Source organism: Emydura macquarii, unplaced genomic scaffold (assembly GCF_026122565.2).
Source record: "Emydura macquarii macquarii isolate MOO-44397 ecotype Brisbane River unplaced genomic scaffold, CSIRO-AGI_Emac_v2 contig_1253, whole genome shotgun sequence".
NCBI classification, from domain to species: Eukaryota; Metazoa; Chordata; order Testudines; family Chelidae; genus Emydura; species Emydura macquarii.
Window position 1 is genome coordinate 45222894 of NW_027131390.1, and position 21563 is coordinate 45244456.

Genomic DNA, 21563 nt, shown 5'->3' on the forward strand with positions numbered 1-21563 from the left:
CCTGGCTGGCATGTACAACCTGCTCACTGTCTGATGGCACCTTAGCGCAATGAGGTTGTTTAAGGAGATGCTATTTCAGCCTGAACTCTGAAATGCTGAGCTCTTCCTGGTTTAACCTCTACTATTCCGAGATCCGTTGGGAGCGACACAATCAATAAACACGAGGCTCCCTCCCAGTCGTCTTTCAAAAAGCAAAAGAAATCCCATCTTCTCAGCAAAGTTTCCCACCTCTAAGGACTACTCAACTCTCCATATTTGTTCTGTGCTGTGTTTACTTCTAGAGCAGGGGACGTGATTCATCGGAAAAGTGTGCTGGTACCAGCAGTACACTAGAAATAAGTGGTAATTACTGTGTACTGGCAGGTGCCTTTAGAAAGACCGTACCTGGCGTGTTTTACTCATTGTGCAGGGTTCAGGTCCTGAAGAAGAACTATGTGTGGCTTGAAAGCTTGTCTCTCTCACCAACGGAAGTTGGTCCAATAAAAGATATTCCCTCTCCCACCTTGTCTCCCTGTCAGAGGTTGCTTAGGGCACAAATGAGGTTCCCCAATCCCCATCTATTAGAGTGACCAGATGTCCTGTGTTTATAGGCACAGTCCCAATATTTGGGGCTTTTTCTTATATAGGCACCTAATACCCCTCACCACTGTCTTGATTTTTCACACTTGCTCTCTGGCCATCCTACCGTCTATCCTGAGCTGTTCTATTGCTAAGTGCCATAAGTTTTCCCTTTCTGAAGGGTGGTTGATGGAGACATTTTTTCAGTTGGGCCCCTTTTATGCATTCCTCCCACCGCCCAACAGCATCTCTGTCATGGCAGAGGCTCTGGTTTCACTCTTAACACACGTCCCAGATATTTCCATCTTCTTTTCTGGATAACTCTAGAGATAAGGGGTTGTTGAACTCTGACACATCTCAGCATTTGTTGTAAATTCATTCCATTTAATAGCTAGTATTCTTCTAGGCATTTGCTTTCAAAGGCATTTTGGATGTCTGTACCTTTGGTGGGTTTATAGTGGAAACATTTTACACACCTTTAATTAGAGTTGGACTGCAGGCACAACTACAAAAATTCTCAGTCGAAAGCAGGAGATAGCTGCCTGTGCGTCAGCTTTTGCATTATCTCTTTGTTTAGTTTGTCCAGTCTGTTCATTGCTCCAATTATTCCTAACGAGAATGGGGTATTCTACCTAACCTCTGTTCTCTTTATTTAGGACCTGGCCTATAATACTGTTACATACTCTCCAATCTAACTGGTTCTTTGATTTTGCTGGTGTTTTTCTTTAAATTTTAACCACCCTACTTTTATTGGTACTTGTTATGTTCCTGGTATACAAACAGAGAAGTTAGATAATCAGCATGAAGTACTCTTACTGGAAGGTTGCAATTTAAAACTATTTTATTTTTTAGAATTCAGAACACTAACAGACAAGAACCCCAAAATAGAGAGAGACAAAACAGGCTGCTCCCTACAACAGCCTCATTCCAGGCTCTCAATACACCACAGTAACACTGTAGTGGAATAATAAATTGTATTCATGAGTCTATCTAATGATGCATGCCAAAGTCCATTGGATAAAGCATTTGGAATGGGTGGCCTGAACAATCTAATCCTAATAGGCGTTGTAGCAGGCAGGTAATAAAGCAGCCCCTATCATTTCCTGTATAGCTAGGAGTACTCAGCAAATCATCTTGGACGATAGCCAAAATTTAAATGGATGGCATGGTCCCAGCTCCAGCATTGCCATATACGTGAAGGAGCACATGGTAAACAAACCTACTCCTCCCCCTCCTCCCCCCCCGAGTTGTTGCCTTAAGGGGATGATTTGGGTTTGAGATTTTGTTATGTTTGGGCCCCCATCTTTAATTTTTATTCTACACTTTCAAAACATCTGAAGTCAGAACAAAAGCACGCAAAGCTGCTTCAGCTCACTCAATGGGCCCAAATCTCTGTTTGGTGGCATTCCATGGTTTACACAAACGAATGTAAGAGCCAGGGAAGGGTTGTGGAAATGTATGTAATAGTTCTGTGGTAGCACCCAGGAGGCCTGTCATGGACCAGAACCCCATTGTGATAGGTGCTTTGCAAACACTGAATGAAAGGAGAACCCCAAGAGCTTGCAAGGAATCCTAGGAACTAACTAGGAGATACGTCCTTGGTAGGGCACATTCAAGAACTGCACAATATGGCCCGTGGTCAGGGATAGGGATCTCTTGACTATATCTCCATATCAGGCATTATGCCTGGGGGTAGGGTAACCTTTTCCCCTTGTTATTGCATAATTCTCCATTATCCTGATTGCACACCTTCCGCTCCACGCTTCTGGAGCCAGCCACTGCAGGAAATGGGGTTACTGGACTAGAGAGACAACTGGCCTGATTCAGAATTACCAGTCTTGTGACTCGCTTTCCCTACCACCCTTTAATGGAGTTCAGGCTAACTGCAGGTGGTGCATTTCCTGGAATCTGCATGCATCTTCATCAGGACTGGAATCTGGCTCCACAGTGTGGCTTGGGGACGGGAGGGCAATCTCAATTTGAGGCTATCATTTGAGTGACCTCTGGGTGCAGACGGAATGCATGATTTCCCAGCTCCCACCCTAAGCCGTCAGGAGGAGGAGATGTAACAATGGTGTTCTTTCCCTAGGTGAAGAAATTCAAGAGGCGCATGGAGAACTTGCCAGATCACACGCTGGACTCCCTAATCAGCCCACAGGCTTTAATGAGAGGCAACCGTGAAGATTCTAGGTAAGAACTTTATTTCCTTCAATTTGTAACGACTGGTCCCATTACTAGTCTTCCTACTCTGCGAGTGCCATAACAACCAAAATGAACTCTGTGGCAGCTGAGGTTCTGAATGGAAGAGTTCATGATAAAAATGCTCAGAACCCTAGGGAGCAGAATTAGTCTGAGCATCCCTTGCTCCAGCTATGGAAATCTTTCTTATCATCTCACTTGTCCCACAGAGCCCCTCTAATTCCACAGCTGCCCTTTTAAGAAACCCTCTGTGAGATGGGAGATATAATGGCCCTTGGGAACAGGCTTCACAAGAATCTCCTGGGTGCCTCTGCACCAAGGAGTTCTGTGAACTAACCACAGTCGGTTTATGGAAGAAACAGGTCAAAGGGACCTTTGTGCCCTGACCTTGTCTGATCCCAGTTTCCTGGTGAGAGTAAAGTGTGTGTAGATATCCCATCTGTTTATGGAAGGCATGAAACTTCTGTAACCCTGCCTGACGCATGCGAGAAGGGATGAGCTAATTTGTTTCTTAATCATATTTTCAGGGTTCACCCACCGTCACTCAGAAGTGGGAAACAAGGAAGACCCAGAAAGTCAATACGGTGGTAAGTCATTACGCCAGCTTCTTGAGCGTGTATTTACCTGCCTGAGCATGTATTCATACCTGTGCCTGTAGGCCACACTTGTATTTTCAGGTGGAGAAAAGGACGTTTAGCTACATTTATTAGCCATTCCTAATATGTGTTAACACCATGCAGTGACACTAATTGAAAGAAATTGTTCATATCCCAGGATTCCTGGCAAGCTTCTACTGTATTTAAATAGCGGGCTAAGAGAAGCATTCCTTTTACTGTAACTCCTTTGGGCTTTACTCTGGCATTTTAAAGGAGAAACTGCAGAAGATATTAAATTCAGGCTGCATTTTCTCTGGCTGGCCCAACTGGCTGATTTAGGTTTTTGGGTTGAGTGTTGATAGGGAGACAGCAATGGAAACAGCAAGGTCTTGTCTTGCCCGGCATGTTGATGGACTACAAATAGTATCTCTTATGGCTGTGCCCCAGGACTCCTCAGCTGGCTGACACTGAAGTACGGAGAGCCCTGACACCTCTTGGGTCAATGAGATCCAAGGGATACGTGAGTTCTAATCAGCGCTCAATCTGCATTTCTGTTTGTTTATTTTTTTAAACTTGTGGGGCTCTGCAGTAGGACCCAGAGCCTTCTGCTTCCTGCCTTGACACTCGGATCATGTGCCACTGAGAGGCCAACAGGAGCAGGGCTCCCTGCCACTGCTTCAGCTTCTTCTAGAAAGAGTACTTCTCTGAGCGTTGTTGGGGAGGGAGGCACTTAGATGGGGTGGTCTCCTCAGCTCAGGTGCCTACCTAGTTCAACCCAGCAGGGGGAGCTGTGGCAGCCCAGCTGGATTCAACTGTCTTTAAGAGAAATAGGAGGAGAAATGGCTTGGGAACTTGCTAATGACACTGCTGCTCCTTTTGCAAGGAACAGGCAGGCAGAAATAGTCAGCAGCTCCTGCTGGAGTGAGAAGGAGCCTCTGCAGTTTGCTATAGAGAGAGGGAGAGGTACCAACCCCTTTGCCAGAAGACACACTTCCCCTTCCATTTTTGCATTCTTCCTCCCCCGCATGCCCACGGAAGACAGGTGCCAGGACAAGCACAATCTTACACCATGCTGTGTTTTCCACACCCATGTCAGCCATGGTAGCAATAAGCCAGTCGAGGAGACCGTTTTGGCTTTGCAGCTCCAAATCCAGGGGAGGTGCACATGCAAATTCTGTTTTATCCAGCCCCCCAGTTAGAGGGGATTTGGTAAAAGGCTCCTTCCCACATTTGGACTGAAAATTACCCCACTTGACCAACATATCAAAGTGGTTTTAATGCACGTAGGAGTCGGTCCCTTTTACATTGTAGTGTTTCAAGTCCTTCCTCTTTTTCACGGAGATCTATTATGTCTCACTGGAACTATGCAAGGCAGCAAACGGGTGACATAATTTGCAGAGAATGTGGCTGCTGTCAGCGGCTCACGATAGGCGAGGTGGATGGAAATAGCTAATCCTGGTGTGGAAAGTCTAATAGCTCGACGTGCTGAAACTGCTCACTGGAGCATGTGACAATGTCTCATTGGGGGTGGAATCATACCGGCAGCTCTCTGGAACTAGGGAAATAAATGAGTGAGGCAAACCTGGAAAAGTATTTCATCCAATGATAACAGTGCTTCCAAGGTCTGATTTTGACCCCCTTCCTCATGCTGAGTAATACCTTACCGTGTTTAAAAGGGATTACTCATGGCGTAAAGTACTACTCATTAAGGGCAGCAGAATCTGGCCCATAGTGACCGACACGTTCAGAGTGTGCTCACTCCTCTCCTGGCACAGATAAGCATTATCCCCCTTTTTCTAGATTGGGAAACTGAGGCAGAGATGAGGTGCCTTGCACAACACCACGCAGCAAGTCAATGGCAGAGGATGGCTTTGGATAAGTGTTGATAATCTGTTGCTATGTCTCACCTCAGAGGGGGCGGCAGTGAAGGGTGAGGATGGACCTTGTCCCGTACATCATTTTTACAACCCTGTTGGTGAAGCACGTTCCCCCACCAGTGCTATAGAAATGTCATTCTCAGTGGTAATTTTAAATGTAGCTTTTTGTCTCGGCTCCCCTTCTGCCTCTCTTGGGGTGTTGTGCTGGAGCCATTTCATTTTGTCGGCTTCCCGGTCTGCTCTGTTCAGAGAGCTAATGCGAGCCATTTTTAAGCACGTACGTGCAGGAAGCCACATGGCAGTACAGGTATTACTGCAATTTCCTGGCCTTTAGTTGGAGAAGCTGCCTCTAAGCAGAGAGAGTCACCTGCGAAGGCACCGTCTGCTGTGCTGTGGGCCAGGAAAGCTCTGACCTGCCTCTACAAATGAAGTGATTTCCCAGAGCAATGGGTGCTGAAGGGTCAACACGAGGGCATCCTTTCATGTGAGGCGGGCACACAAAAATACGCCAGGCACACAAAAGGCACACCAGCACTTGTTTGGTCCACAGGAGAAGCTGCCCCACTTTTGCAGTGCAAAGCAGGGAAACATCCTCCCGGGGATCAATCTTTTCAAGCCTTGTCAATACCTTTTGTCAGAAGAAGAGTGGGGGAAATTAGATAGAACCACGGACACTTTTGCCTTTGATTGCCCCGCGGCAGTGGTTCTATCAGTCAGTCTATGAAAGGTTTCCTCAGCCTGATATCATCGTTGTAGGCCATCTTGTATCTGTACTCTGGGCATGGCAGGGCAGCGGGCAGGGTGTGTTGCCCAAGTCCAGATTTTGAATTATGGGACAGGTCTAGAATTTCAGAGCTGGGCTCGTCTCCTCAGGAGCTTAGCTAGGTGAGCCCCACGGATGAAGCTCTACCAAGGGCACATAAAACAAATGTGGAAGAGAACAGAGCCCTAAATGATTTGGGGTTTTTATCCAGCTTGTTATTTTATGTATTTTTTTAATCCCAGCAAGAAAGAATCCTCTTTTTTTGTCAGAATAAAAATGGCTTGATGCCATGAGAAAATAAAAGGAAGCTCTCTACATAGTGCTGTGATGATTTGCAAGGCTAGATACAGACTCCATAAGGCTTTTTCAAATAGACTCCAATATTTTCAGTGCTTAAAGAGGGCCGAGTATGTGATACTTTTTGAAGTGCTGATTTACAATAGACCTTTGCTGAGTGCATTATAATTTGCTACCAGAAGTTCCAAAGTGCCAGTACTTTCAATAACGAGAAGAGAAACCCTAATATGCGACGGCTTTTTGTATTGTGTTTAATGAAAAGCTAAAAATGTGCTAATTTGTAAGTCCTGTTGTGGTAGTAGCATTAGAGGCTTTTGAAATGTATTACTGACTTATGAGGTATTAAGAAAAAGTGACATTTTGCTACTAGCAGAAAAGTCAATTATAACATTTCAACACTTTAGAAACTTGCTGATGCAGGATAGGAGTTAATAGAACAGTCAGTTTCACTTTGTATTACAGGATTTTGTTTTTGCTGGGGAGAAACATGTTCTATTTTTTAATGGCCACTTAAACAATCCGCTACAACCAGCTGTGCATGAATGGGAGGCTGGTGCCTGCCTGGAGTGTGGCGAGAGGTACAAGGCTGATGTTAGATTTATTTACTGTGGCAGTGCCTACAAGACCTAGCTCTGATCTGGGCCCCCTCGTGCTAAGAACTGTTCACCTAGTGGAGCAAGAAGCAACTCATGTCCTGCTGAGCTTGTTCTCTAGCCAGTAGAAGGGTGGGAGTGGAAATAGTCAGAGGGGAAGGGACGTGCCAAGGATCAGACAGAAGGTCAGTGGCAGAGATGGGAAAAGAAGACAGGTGTCCTGAGTTGTAGTTCAGTGGCTTAATTTCCAGGCCTCCCGAGTGGAGAGCCTGCCCTCAGAAGCTACACTGATGGCCTTGGATGTGCATATCTTGGAGCTCGTTACTGACTAATGGGTCCCTGACTTTGAAATGTCACTTTTTAAAATCATTGTGAGATTGAATGGAACCGTCTTCCAGTCTGGGAAAACATAGTCCAGGTTGGGGTAAGAGAAGGAAATAGGAGCACAGGCGCTCTCTTCGAGTGCCTTTATGGTAAAGGAACTTTCTCTGCCAATGCTTTCACTCTCCCCCTCCCCACTCCACCATCTTGGCAGAGGCAAGCTACTCCTTCAGTAGCTATTTGTGGTCCAATGGTCACTTTCAAGTCGCTTGCTAAAGGATCAATCTGGTAACCACCACTATCAGAGTATCTGAGTGCCTCATAATTTTTGCAATGGATTTCTTGTCTCAGCACACCTACAGGGTAGGGAAGTGCTGGCATCTGCATGTTACAGACGAGGAACTGAGGCACGGCGAGACCACTGTCCATGCCGCAGTTGGGAGCAAGCCAGCCAGGTGGGCAGATTTGCATTTGCTTGAGCCGAGCTAGCGTGCTAACAATAATGGTGTGGTCATGAGCAGCGCCGGCTAGCCAGCCAAGGTCAGACCCAGGGGACTAGCCCAAGCCTCCACTGGTGCCACAACAGCCACCCTGCAGTTTTTCGTGCTCTGCCTCAATTTGGTTCCTCCGGGCTGGGATACTCACTGCCAGCTGCAGTGTAGATACACCCTCAACAGCGAAATATCTTTCTGGATCTGGACGTAGGTGTCTTATCTGTGGCAGAACAGGGACTTGAACCCATATCTCCTAAGGCCTAGGCTAAAGACCTAACCACTGAACCACACTCCCTCTTCCGTTGTCTTTATTGAAGTTCAGCTTGTCAAGAGCCTGCGCTCTCAGGCCTAACATTGGAAGGGTTAAACTGCGCCCAATGTAAGTGTTGTAAATAAATGGACATTGGAAGAACAGGAAAGGCCCCTGCTCCTGAAACGAGAGTGGGGCATAGGAGAAATAGCAGCTCACAATGCAGGTAAGATATACACGGAGGCTCTGATAGTGAAAATACACACACACACTTACCTGGGAACACATCTAATAGTTCCATTGACGTGAAAGGGACTACTCGCATGCTTAAAGCTGAGCAAGCGTGGAAGTGTTGGCACTGAGCTTACGATCTAGTCCAAAGGAGCCTGCACCTGGCCTCCAGCACCACTTAAGTCTCGTTTCAGTCTCACGTTGTGGCTTAAGCCATGAATTTCACCCTACAGCAGGAATGCACACACTAGAACAGCTTGGCTTATTGTTGATTTCTGCGGAATCCGGTACAGTCTATTACGTGGTACTTAGTAATAGACAATCCAATTCCTGTGTAGAGCAGAGCAATGTGCAGGAAACAACAGAAGAATTTTTGTGTGCCTTGCCCCACCCCACTCCCCTTTTCTTCTGAGCCTTTTTTTTTCTTCTGCCTTGAGACAATACAGCATATTTGTATTGAACTCCCAGAGAAGGGTGTTTTGCAAGGAAGCAGGAAACTATTGGAGTCTTATTGCAATATGGCCAGAATATTTAAGTGCTGTCTGTAAAATCCACGTACAAAAGGAGTCAACTCTCTCTGGAAAGCAACTGCAATCACAGACACGTTATCTCTAAATTGGTCAGTGAAGAGTAGCAAGAAAAAATATTTCATTTGAAACTGGCAACGATCAAAGGCAAATGTTGGCTCTGGTTATAACAGGAGTTACGTTGTCTGATTAAAGGGCTTTGGCACGAAAGACATAACCTGAGAGCTTGACATAAGCCAGGTCTCTAATAATACCCCATGCATACTTTGTACAAACACAACTTCATAGTTTTTAGCCATTTCCATTTTTTAATAAATGGCTTGTACTTGGGTTAGACCAGTGCTTGAAACTTGGGCCCTTCAGTGTCCCTGCTCTGCTAATATGATCTGGTACTCACTGTTTGTATATGTTGTGAAGATTTCTTCTGTGCTTGACTGAAAGGTCAAATTAAATCCTGCAAGCTGTGTCTACAGCCTAAAATTGGTTCATGAGGCTATTTTGGCTGCAGCATTGAATTTTCTTCAAAAAACAGCTCTTGTGAAAAAGAGCAATTAGGCTTCTAGCCCAATGTACGTAGAATCAGAGTGGTGCAAAACATCCGCGTCAAGCCTGAACCCAGGCGTGGTTTTGAAGTTTCATGGATTCTGGGTGTATGGGGAGAGGATGTTTGCATAGCTGAAAAAGTCCGTGAGCGGCCAGCTCCAGCTAGTTTTCCTCCCAGCATTTGCCCCACTGGTCCCTTCCCATAAATTCTCAATTTCCTCCTCCCCATCCCACATGAGATTACTTCAAGGGAGCACCCATCACCATAATATCTGGGCATCTTCTCCATAGTACTCAGTGTAAGCCTAACGGTTCTCCCATTGAATTCAATGGGAGCTTTGTTACCAACTTCAGTGGGAGGAAAGCTAGGCTAGCAGTGAGCGTTTTTAAGAATCCCACGCTATGTACATGAGTTGAGAGCCCACTGTTGAGGCCTTAGCTGTTCAGGAACAGCATATCCAAAAGATTTTAGTTTGTGGAATGTTTTTAGTTATTCCATTCCTAAGGTACCTTGTTTCATAAGTGATTGCTGTTTCTTGAAATGTGATATTTATTACTTAACATAACCATAGCCTAGCTTAGGGAAGAGTTGATGGAGAGCTCGCATGTTAACCTTTGGGAGCAATTGTTGCTGCTGGAAATTTAAAATGCTTTGATGACACTTTTGCCATGCCCAGACCCTTGACAGTAGCATTCCAGTAACTCCCTCCTCTGGTCTTTGCCCATTGACTGTCCAGTCACCAGAACGGCACTTACATATCTCCTCACGTTCATTCCAGAACAGTCGCACCGCTTAAAACCAAAGCAGACTGCGTGCATATTATGCTTGACTCTCAAAGGATCACACCTCCTTTTTGGTTGAGCTTTTAAGGCCCGGTCTACGCAGCTTGTGACAGTATAACTATTTTGACTAGTGGTGTGATTTATTTTACCAGTAGTTATACTGGTATAAATGTGCTTATACCATTATATCTTATTTCCCTTTCTGCATGGCAATAAGCGATACTGGTATTATTGAATCCACATAAGGGGGGGGGTGTTTGATGGGCCTGATAACGAGATTGTAACCGTTCATGTAAAGATTGCTGGTTCAAATCCATCCTGGAGCATTAGTCTGATGCTCGCGCATTGGGCTCTTCTCCCACGCTGTTGCCAAGCACTGTTGACTGACTGACTTTGTCGTCTTTCCTTTCATCTGTCGAGATGCTGGATGACCGTATATCAGAGGATTAGTGATGGAGAGATTTTACTGGTTGGAAGCGCTCAGGTTCTACTATTTTAACTATATCCTTTTTTGATGAGAGTTGGCAGTGCAACAGCAAAATACCAGCGTACTTAAAGCAGTACAGCTAGTGAATAAATACAATCTTATTATACTAAGACCAATTAAAACCTGGTATTTTTCCTTAATATATTTAATAGGTATAAAAATATCCTTGGTACTTTCCATATCTGAGGGTGTTTACAAACAAATTCTTCCTGTAAACAGTGAAAGTTCTTATCGGGGCTTGAAAGTGCCAAAAGGCCCTGTTAGACTTAGGTTTAGAATCTACTGCAAAAGGCCACGGTCACCTTTTCAATATTTTAATTCCCCCCAAATATTTTGTTTTAGATTAATAAATGTTGGAAATGAATGTGTGAACATAAACGACTTATTGGTAGCTCTGGAGTGCAATACTACATATCATTTGCCTTCCCAGCTCTGAGAAATAGATTTAATTTACTGTTATCTAATTGTAATCAAATGATCTAATCTAATCAATTATCTAATTGTAATCCTTTTGTAGGAATTTTTTTGCAAAATGCAAACCATGAATTTGCCAGCCAGGAGAATGAGCTCATGCATTTGTCATCTGAGACTATTTCTTATGCTTTAAGGTGACATTTTGTTTTTTGATATTGATGTTAGTTGCCTAAAATGTTAGTGCAATGGCGAAATAGTTTCAGCTTCTTATCCATCCTTTTCCCAAGTACTACTGATAAATTACATGTATTGTTTTAGGTTTATCAATAAATAATGGCACAAACGTATCCTGAAAATTTCAGAGCAAGTTTTTCACCTGACAAGACTGGCCGCTAAAGGATTAAAGAAGAAATAGGAAGGAAATATGAACATTGAAAAAAAAAGTCATATCATATGTTGTTCTCCTGTAGTAAGCAATTAAGCCAATTAATTTATTGGTAAATTATTTTATGATGAATTACAGAATAACTGCAATGAAACTCTGACATTCACATTAATACCAAATTAGTTACTGTATTATGACTGTTCTTACAATGAATGCCCAGTAATTTAATAATAATGGGACACTTAAATAATTTAGCCGATGATTCTGTAGATCACTCACATATATAAATGAGCGTGACAGATTCGTTTCTCTGCTTTGCTGGTGCTCTTGGATTAGCTTCCTGGCAATACAGAATGAACAATTCTGGCAGCCAGGCAGCTCCATGCATTTGCACTGGGATTCCATCGGGAGTAGTAAAATAGGGAAATCAGCAAGAGATTGTGTTACACTCTGTCCTCTTCAGACGACTCATCATGACTGATATGTACGCATTCTGCTGGGATTTTTCAAGATGAGGGATTCCCCTCTCTCCACTCTCCCCAGCCTCTGGATTATTTTGAAGCTATGGTTCCATTTGCCATACATGCAAAGTATCAACAGAAGTGCTACTGATACGTTAGAATAAGATGGAAAGCCCAGCTACCATGCTGTCCGTTATAAATATTTGCTGTATTGCAAGATGTGGCAAGTGTTATAAGCAGCCCTTTCCTACAGGCAAGCCTTCTCTGGGTCCTAGATACTACTGCAATATAAGCAATAATAAGTTATGGTTTAGGAAACTCACTCCCTGTATTTTTAACTACAGTATTTTAATGACCACTAAATCAGACCCTGTGTGTTGCAAATGTTGGCTATTGTATTTACTGGCCTGCTCTGGGTAAGCAGATACCGCAGGAAGTTAGCAGCCCTGTGGCTTCACAGTACTGTCACTGAGTAGCAACACCCATTTCTGGAGGAGCCATAGTTGTAGGTATGTCTTCTCTGCATAGTTCACTCAGGCTCTGACCTGAGTGTTAGACTCTCCCCGCCCCCTGCTCCAGCATCCACTCGGACAGAAAACTGACCTTGGTTTGAAGATGCTTTAACCCCTGGCTATCCGCCCTGGCTGATGGTACAGGCTAGAACCGGATGTTACTGTTACTTGGACAACCCACTTGACAACGAGGACGCAGGCAAAAATCACTCCAGTGCTGATAGTCCTCCAATGTCTTCTCACAATGCCCCCAAAGGATAGACAATTCCTCCTGCAATTGACTGGGAGAGAATCCTGAACCATCTCAGCACAAAGAACCCAGACACACCAGGTGGGTGCAGAAACAGGGTGTAGTAATATAGGTGTGGGTTTGTTACTGGAACATTGGCACCCAAACCAGGCTAAGCTGGGTGCTCAGAACCTGGTGCCAATCAGTACAGCCATGTAGACATACCCTTACAGTTCTGAGCATTTTTCTTGACTGCTACTGTAAATAACTTTGCCATCAGAATGCTATAACAGGAAGATTTAAAAAGAGGGTGGAGTGTAATTACACTATATCTGATACACATCTTAGAAGTAATCCACCCTGTAATTGTTGCAAATATGTAAGACTGACAGGACACCTTTAGCAATATTACTTTCACGAACGTTATTAGCCTCACAGTGGGACCTAATGCTGGGGAATGAACTGGGGCCACTTAATTACATTGTTCAATCATTAACACTGAAATTACAGTGAGTGTTGCCTCTGCTTGATGCAACAGTTTTATTTTCACATAGCTACATGTTCCCTGATACTAATCAGAGCTTGTTCTTATATAGCAATAAAATTGCTTTCTAGTCTTTTTAAAGACTGACGCTCTTTACAGAGGTGTTGTAGGTATACAGCTACCCACACCAAAGCATCTGGTTGCTTTGTGCCATTCTGGCAATGCAAGCCAGTTATAAACCTAGCTTAACCAGCCAGTGAACCTGCCCATAATGTTTTTTCTTGCTATGTAGATATGCCGGTTGTGGTTTCCAAATCCCAGTCCTTTTAATATCCATGTACAATCCAGCTTTATTGCTTACAAGGACAGATCCAGTAGAGCACCACTGAGAGATACGGGTTAAGGATAAATTGAGAAGAAATGGAAACATTTAATTACTTGTATAACATAGAAGAACACATGGGAAAAAATTAGAAGCCAGAGTCTATCCTGTCATGCACATCTGTGCAGACGTGTGAGTGGATATGAGGTGCTTCGTACCACTGTGGATGTGGTTAGGAGTGGAGCAGTATGCTGGGGGGACATACACTATGCCAGTCATGTTGGGTGGAATCTATGGAGCTACTTGGGTGCCTAGATCCAGAATTAGGCGCCTAAATCCTGTTTTTAGGCACTTAAGTACCCCATTGTGATCCACAACCCCCCCGAGCCCCATAAGCATCTTCCACCTCTTTGGAGAGAGCTCTAACTACTGGACTAGAGAGTCATTCTGTCTCTGGCCCACTCTCTCTGTCTTTATTTATCCACAGTGGACCAGCTTCCCCAGGAGATACTTAGAGAGCCCTCACCCCCCCACATCAGACTATCCTGTAGCTCAGTGGTTAAAGCGCTCTCCGAAGAGGTGGGAGACCCTGTTTCAAATCCTTTCTCCCTCTTCCGCCAGGAAGGGGGGGACTGAACATGGTTCACCTCACAACCCAGTGCTCAAACTGATGGGCTAAAAAATGGTAGTGGCACCACTTTCTCTTCCTCCAGCCATTTTGTGTGAAGTGGGGCAGACACCTAACTCATTCAGTGCAATGCGAAAAGTCTCTTTGGGGGTTTCACCCATTGTTACTTTAGTTTTTAGCTGAGTAATACTATTTAACCTATTTGAATGTTATATAATGGCTTTACATATGTCCAGCCTAATCTTCTTATTTTTATCAGTTCATCTTCTGCCATCAGTAATGCCGTAGCAACCCTGTTGAAGTTGAACATAACTATTATGTTGTTAAGAGGTCGGTGGGGCTGAGAGCAGAATTTGACCAAATTAATTTTCCTGCTGACAGACTACAAAAGGTTAATAGAAAGCTTAGCAATATTATTTTTTGAGCCTGGAACTCTTCAAGAAGGATAGTTGGAGGTTTTTTTAATTTGGAATATGTTAAGCTCAGGGTGCTTGAATTCGTAAAGCTACCAACAGGCTGCAGCTGAGTGTCTGCAAAAAATTACATCGAATTTTGTAGCTGTTCGGTGCAAGTGATTAAATACAGGACATTGTTCATGCGCATAGAATCTCATTGTTCACTACATGACAAGACTCTAGCAGCCAGGGGACTAATTACCAATGGGATTCCAACTGCTACAGATGGGGTGGGAAAAAAGAAGCCTGCACAAAGAAAGGTCTTGCATTTTGCTCTAAAAATTGTCAGGCTCAGACAGATTTCTATTGGGAATTGTTTCATTTCCATTGAATGCAAGTACTGTTGTAGGACGGATGGGTCAGTGCATAGGGCGGTGAACTGGGCCTCCGAAAACATGGGTCCCAGTTCCAGCTCAGCCACAAACTTCCTGTGGGACCTCAGGCAGGTCATGCAATCTTTCCTGCACCTCCGTGCCCATTGGTAACACTGGAGACACTCCCTCCCAGGGGTGAGGAGGATAAGAATACATGAATGATGGGAGCTGTTCAGGGGCTGTAGTGGTTAGGGCCAAAAGAGGCGTATTTCTGAGGTAACCAATTATCACCAGCTGTAGTGATGAGTCAACAGGCCCTTTCCCCCCAGTAGCAGTGGGAGAAAAGAGAGAGTTAATTAAACAGGAATCAACCAGTTCTTCCCACTGTGCTCAGGGATTTGATTCCCGAAGTCCTTCTGTATACAGTTAGTCTCTCACATAAGCCTCTTTAGACTTGTGTGTTTTCTTGCCCGGGTTTCTCTTCCCGGCTAGTATCATCTTCAGCACCAACTTCCTTTCGAGCCCTAACTGTGATATAAGAGAGTCTGCATTTGATAGGACCCCAGACTCCTCCCCTTCCCTGTATGCTTTGCTAAGAGGAGCTTGACAACCAGGCTCTCCTTTCCTTCAGTCTTTCAGTAGGACATGCCTGTTTGGCACCATGCTCTGCCCATTTACTAGGTAAGAACAAACCTCTCCGGGTTTATTGCTGCGTCTTTTTTCCTGAAACCACTGTGTTCTAGTGGGGAAAAATTATGGAGAAAGGGGAGCCCTGACCTGACCCACTTTGCTCTCAGGGCTTTAGCTTTGGGAGCCAAACAAACCAAACAGAAGGATACAGGCAGTTTGTTTAGAAAAAGGTCTCTTTTTTTCTGAGGCCCCTTCCTAATTCCCAGTGAGTGACTGCTTTGTTCCACCAGAACTAGAGCAGCCTTGAATTGGTCACCAGAGGAGAACACAGGTGTACTATGATCTCACTGGACTGCTCTATCTAAAAGTGAGATGATGCAGTCTTCATTAGTTGAAACTGCTGGCTGGCCTTCTAGCGTAATCCCACGTAGCATGTGTTATAGTATTCTAGCTTTGAGATAACAAAGTTACATATAGACACTATGATACCATGGTGATGATGAGCATTGTATATAAATTTAAATAGCTATGGTAGAATTCGCATTATGAAGTCCACACTGAGAGGAAAGGCTTCAATCTCTTGGCCAGTTTGCGATGAAAGCAGGTATTAATTGAGAATTTAGGAGTACACATGAGTCCTATTAGACCTCGAGATTTGTGAACTAACTTGATAGCAAGCAGTCATATTCCCTCTAATGAGGTGCAGTGTAATATATTTCAGTTCCTCAATGTTTATTCCTACCAACGAGCACCAGGCCTGTGAAATGGCAAGTTGTCGTACAAGTTCCAATCTCTATGAGATACTGGGTAAAAGACCTGTTGAGGTATCACTGGCATACTGATGATGCTTTACCCATTAGTGGCTCCCAATCACCTCCAAAGGCTTAGAGCTGATCCAGGTATGAATAACTCAAGTAAATTTCCTTGAGTAAACTACTTTGTGACTAACTTGTGTCATTATTTGACTACTCTGATCTATTCATAGTCAGTAGATGATTCATTTGAGGATTTTTTTCTGTCAGGTCCCTAAACAAGTTATTCATGAATAAATGCATTCATTATTTGACTTGCTGTGCTCTAGTTGCTAAACAAGAGGGACAACAATAGCAAATGGCCAAGGGAGCCAACAGTTAGGCAGCTGTCCATCAGAAGCCCTCGGGTGTCCCTTAAAGGAAGAGATGATGCCATTTGAAGCTTCAGGTTTGGTTGCTACAGGCGAACTCGTGTACAAACCATGACCCCAATCCTGCAAAATTTAAATGCATGCATGACATACTTATGAAAAGTCCCATTGAAGTCAACAGATCTGTTACCTTGAAATCAAGAGAACGGTTCTTGTGTGCAATGTAAGTCTTTGCACGTTGATGGCCCATACAATAAAGTGCGCATATTTTTTAAAAACTTAGTATAGGTCAGGTCAAATTTAGCTTAAAATTTAGGACCAATGGAAATATTCCCATGGTTTAAAAAATATATATCCTCTACCAGTGTTAGCAACCCGAATATTGCAGCACTGTGGTTTGAGCTACTCAAATATCACAAAACAGTATTCACAAACACACTTTGAAATAAATACCACCAAAATGAATTTCCTCTGTTTATGATTCTTTTTATATGTTTTCTGCCAATATTTGCATCTGTGGTATTTGTGCATGGTGACATTTGTGGAAAGGCGAAGTGCTGCTGGTCCACGTGTGAATGTCTATGTGATCCTGTAAATAAATGTTGTTGAGCCATGGTAGGCTACAGTAAGTGTTTTGTAACAGCCCACGGTCAGACAAAAATTAAAAAGAGCCTTTATAACTAATTTATTGGAAATGAGAATACACTTGACATACAGGTCTGGAAAGCAGGTAGTTTTATAAAGCATCTAGGTTATTCAAATACAATTAAATAATTAAAGGCTCTTCACACGACATCAATTTTTAAGCAAAATTCCTCATTGAAATCAATAAGGAGTTTTGCCTAAAAACTGATAGTATGATACAATCCTAAGTAATTTTTTAAAAACGCTTTAGAATAAACAATGCTTGAGAAAGTCAGTGGTCATTAGCTCTTAATCTTGTGGGAGTTAAATGTCACACTGGTGTCTTGTACTATTTGCAACTTTTTTTTCATGGAACACACAAATATATTCTTCCTCAGGAGCTGGCCAAAGATTTGGGATGTATTTTGTATATGCTACTTCTAATGTCCTCACCCGTCTTCAGAGAAAGGGACCAATAAGCGTCCTATGATGTATTCCCAGATGAGACCCCACTCAAGGAAATCAATTACTTTTTCTTCTTTTTCCCTTTCTTTCCTCCCTTCTTTTTTCCTTTCTCCTTCCCTTTTCCTTTTCCCACTTCCTCACCTTCTGTCAGTGCTCTGACTCGGGCTTTACCCAAAGGTGTCTTGGCATACCAAACCTGGAGAATCAAATAAGTGTTTAGAGAGGAGGGAAAAAAAGCATGAAAGCACATTTCAATAATTTTTGCATGTACAATGGAGTGTTCCTAACAAAAACCTTAAAATCCTGGTTGGCTTGTGGAGAAGCTGAAAGATGAGCGTTAGAACTCTTGAGAACACTATTATAACAAGGAGTGTAGCAATCATCTGCTTGCAGAGTTCCTCATTAACATGAACACTTAGCTGTGTCACTTGTGTTGCTATAGTTATGGGGATGTTTGAACTTCTGTGATCAACCCTATTTCCAAGGATATGTAGCTCTTGTCAAAATTACCTCTGATCTGAAACTTGCAGTATAACGAGCATATTTTTGGTAGTTCTCCAAATTTCTTCATTTGTTTTAATTTCAGTGGGAAAGATAAACAAATAATAATTAAAAAAAGCTGTTTATTGGTTTCATATGCTTGTTCATAGTTCTGTGACTTGTAAATGGTTTTGTTTTGGTTGCTTTGCAAACTTGAAAGCTCTTGGGCCGTAACGTCAACAAGACCCCGCTGGGACATGTTAAAATAATTTAAAATGGCTGAATTGGAAATATTTGAAAATCATTTGTGCCTATTAAATAATCTTTCCTCAAACTTTAAGTATGCACATCTGTATTAGCAACATAATGTTCCATTCTGCAGATCAAGATGTGACTAGATATTGACGTGCATGAGGAAGTGCCTTCCCCTTTGAAAAAGCTATTAACTATGTTCAGCTCTTGTGTTATGCCAGAAATGAATTTGACTCTTTCCCTCTCTGACTCCTAAGGATCAGTATCTTGCTGTCTTGGCTTCTGCTTCTCACATGAGAATCTTACCTAGGTCAGTTCCCATCTCTCTTTTCTCCTCTCCAGCCACACTTATCCCTACACTATCTCAATTCACAATGGAGTGATAGGAACTGTAGTGTCTTGTGGATTAAATATCTTAAACAGGTAAACAAAATGTGTCAGTAGCAAAATGGCCAACCAGTTGTGGATCAGTTATGATAATGTGATCCACAATCTAACTATTCTGATTGAACTGAATACCCACTCTTCCAAACTCTCTATCTGACCCGTCTGATGACTGCATTATACAAAGTCTGACCCAGACTTCAGTGGGTTTGAATAATTAGGCTATAATGTACTTGGGGTAGTGGGGCATGGTGGTGGTGCACATTCGTTGTGGGCTAGGTACAAACTTTTGAGGGATTGCACCTTGAAACCATTGGGCTGTTGGACTTCGAAGAAATTCTCCACGGTGAGGGAACTCTTACAAACAGCTTATTAAGGACTGATTAAACAATGTGGTAGCGCGTGGTAAATGTGAGGGAATATTGAGACCTACTCCAACCCCCTTGCCATAGTGCCAGCAAAGGCCTGGCCTTATGTGGTGGATTAATGATTTCCAATCTCATCTTTTGTTTCCTTTTCCTTAATTTTGTATATTCAGTTTATTTAAATAATTAACCTATTGACTGGCATGTCCCCAGGATAGTTTCTTCACAGAATCTTTAACTAGTGGAACTGCTACAAGATATTACTTAAGCAAACTGCTTAGCAAGATCCAAAGCCTCATTAGATTTTCTCTAATGAACAATAACATACACAGTTAGAGTTTCTGTTTATAAGAGATTTGAACCCTCAAGTTTCAGGGCATAAGCCAACAACTGACTTCCTATAGAAAAACTTCCCCTGGGATCATGGTGATCTATAATTATCAGTAGAGGTTTTCTTGCACCTTCCTCTGAAGTGTCTTGTACTGACTACTGTCAGAGGGAGGATACTGGACAACTGGTTGATCCAATAAGGCTATTTGTATGTTTCTACTTAAATATTTTGTATCAAGTATGTGCAGTAAGTAGGTCACTTTTTTAATGGGTATATATAACTGAATTTTATAAATCATATTATCATGATTTTCCATTATTTATATTCACTTTGGGAACAATGGCAGAATATAACTACATGTCAAATGGGGAGATTCATCTTCAGAGTGAATAGAAATCAAAGATTCATCAGCGTACTAATCCTCACTTTGAATACTGCTTTAAGTTTTAGTCACTTCACTTCAAAAAGGACAAAGCAAGAGAAAGGGCCCAGCAAAGAGCAATGAAAATGATTAGAGACACAGGGGATAGTTGCTTCCATATGAGGAGAGATTAAAAGACTTGATTAATTAATGTGGAAAAAAAAAAAAGCTAGGAGGGATCTCTGAATGTTACTGTAAAGGCCATTTTGACAATTGTTTTCCCTGTGCTAAACCACAAGAACAGAGGCTACACTACAGGACATTTAAAGGAAACAAATTTAAAACAGGTAAAAGGAAATACATTTTAAAAGAAAGATATATTTAATGCAAAGAAATCATTGCCACAGGATATAGAGAGAAATATTTTAGCCAGATTCAAAATTATTTGATTGCTGTCAGCATACTTTGTGCTGTACAACATGCATACCTTTATGTTAATAGGAATCACATTTGCTGTTGCACTAGCTCAGTTAAAAAGTAACAACCAATATCAGGCCACACATTTCATGGCATAAGTGGATTGCTACTTGGAATTGGGAATGAATTCTTCCTCCTATGATACAACCCTGAAATGTTAATCACTCCTTGAGGCAAGATACTGGATGGATAGTAAGGGTAAAATGCCAAATGTTCAAGTATCTGGAGGCAATCATCACCGACGAGGGATCAAAGGCAGAAGTTCTGGCAAGAACTGCACAAATAACAGCAGCACTGGCAAAGCTAAAGCCAATTTGGAGGAACAAGAACATTTCTCTGAAGTCCAAACTGAAACTGCTGCACACACTGGTCAGCTCTGTTTTTTTTTGTGTGTGAGAGACATGGACTCTTATGGCACAACTTGAATGGAAAATACAGATAGTGGAGATGAGATACTTTGGTAAAATCTTGGGCATCTCCTACTTCAACCAGGTCGCAAATGAAGAGGTTCGGAACATCATCACCCAATGTGCTGGCTCATATGAAGATCTCCTGACAACTGTGAAGAAGTGCAAGCGGAAATGGTACGGCCATGTAACAAGATAATCTGGCCTATCCAAGATCATCCTCCAAAGGACAGTATAGGGGAAGAGAAGAAGAAGGCAGGCAGAAGAAGAGATGGACTGACAACATAAAAGAGTGGATAGGAATAGACATCGCAGAGACTCAGGCACTGACACACAATTGTATGGGGTGGAGACAATTGGGTGGTCATTCATCAATGATGGTACCTCAACGACCAATGTGGTTATGGGAAAGAGAGTGATAGCGAACCATATTCATAGAGCCAAATGTTTCTGCATAGAAACTGGAGAATATTCAACTGACAGGGGGAGTGTATGCAAAATGAAATTAGGGGGTAGAGAGAAAGATGTACATGTTTCGTGAGAACAATCCAGCCAACCATTGCCTGGGTTTAGACTCAGTCATGTGATTGGTGATCAGTGACTCAGTTATCTGTGTGTGTTGAAGTTGCTGGAAACTCAACGCTGCTTGTTGCTGGAGAAGTAAAGAAAGAAAATCAAAGTGCAGCACTGACAGCTGTTAAAAGTTTCCCCTTCCAGCCTATGTAATATTTTATTGTGTGTATGTAGGATAAGTGAGAGGTAGAGAGTGGCATTCACATTCTACTATTGACTGCAGGGCAAGGGTCCTGTCTGGAAAGGTGTGAGGTGTACTCTCCACATCCATTGACTTCACCTTGGTTCAGTACATGGTAGGGCTGAGCCTCTTGTACAGAGGAGAGGACAGCATGAGCAATTAGTAGACACAATGGACCTCATCCAGT

General features: G+C 42.8%; 1 protein-coding gene across 1 annotated transcript in view; it reads right to left on the reverse strand.

Moving 5' to 3' along the window:
- Nucleotides 1-17169: 17169 nt before the first annotated feature.
- Nucleotides 17170-21563, reverse strand: part of IQCA1 (IQ motif containing with AAA domain 1) — a 141467-nt gene continuing 137073 nt past the window's right edge. The window contains exon 19 of the mRNA XM_067548658.1: nt 17170-17761. Coding sequence (XP_067404759.1) covers nt 17627-17761 — 135 coding nt within the window. The 3' untranslated portion in view covers nt 17170-17626. The remainder of the gene's footprint in view (nt 17762-21563) is intronic.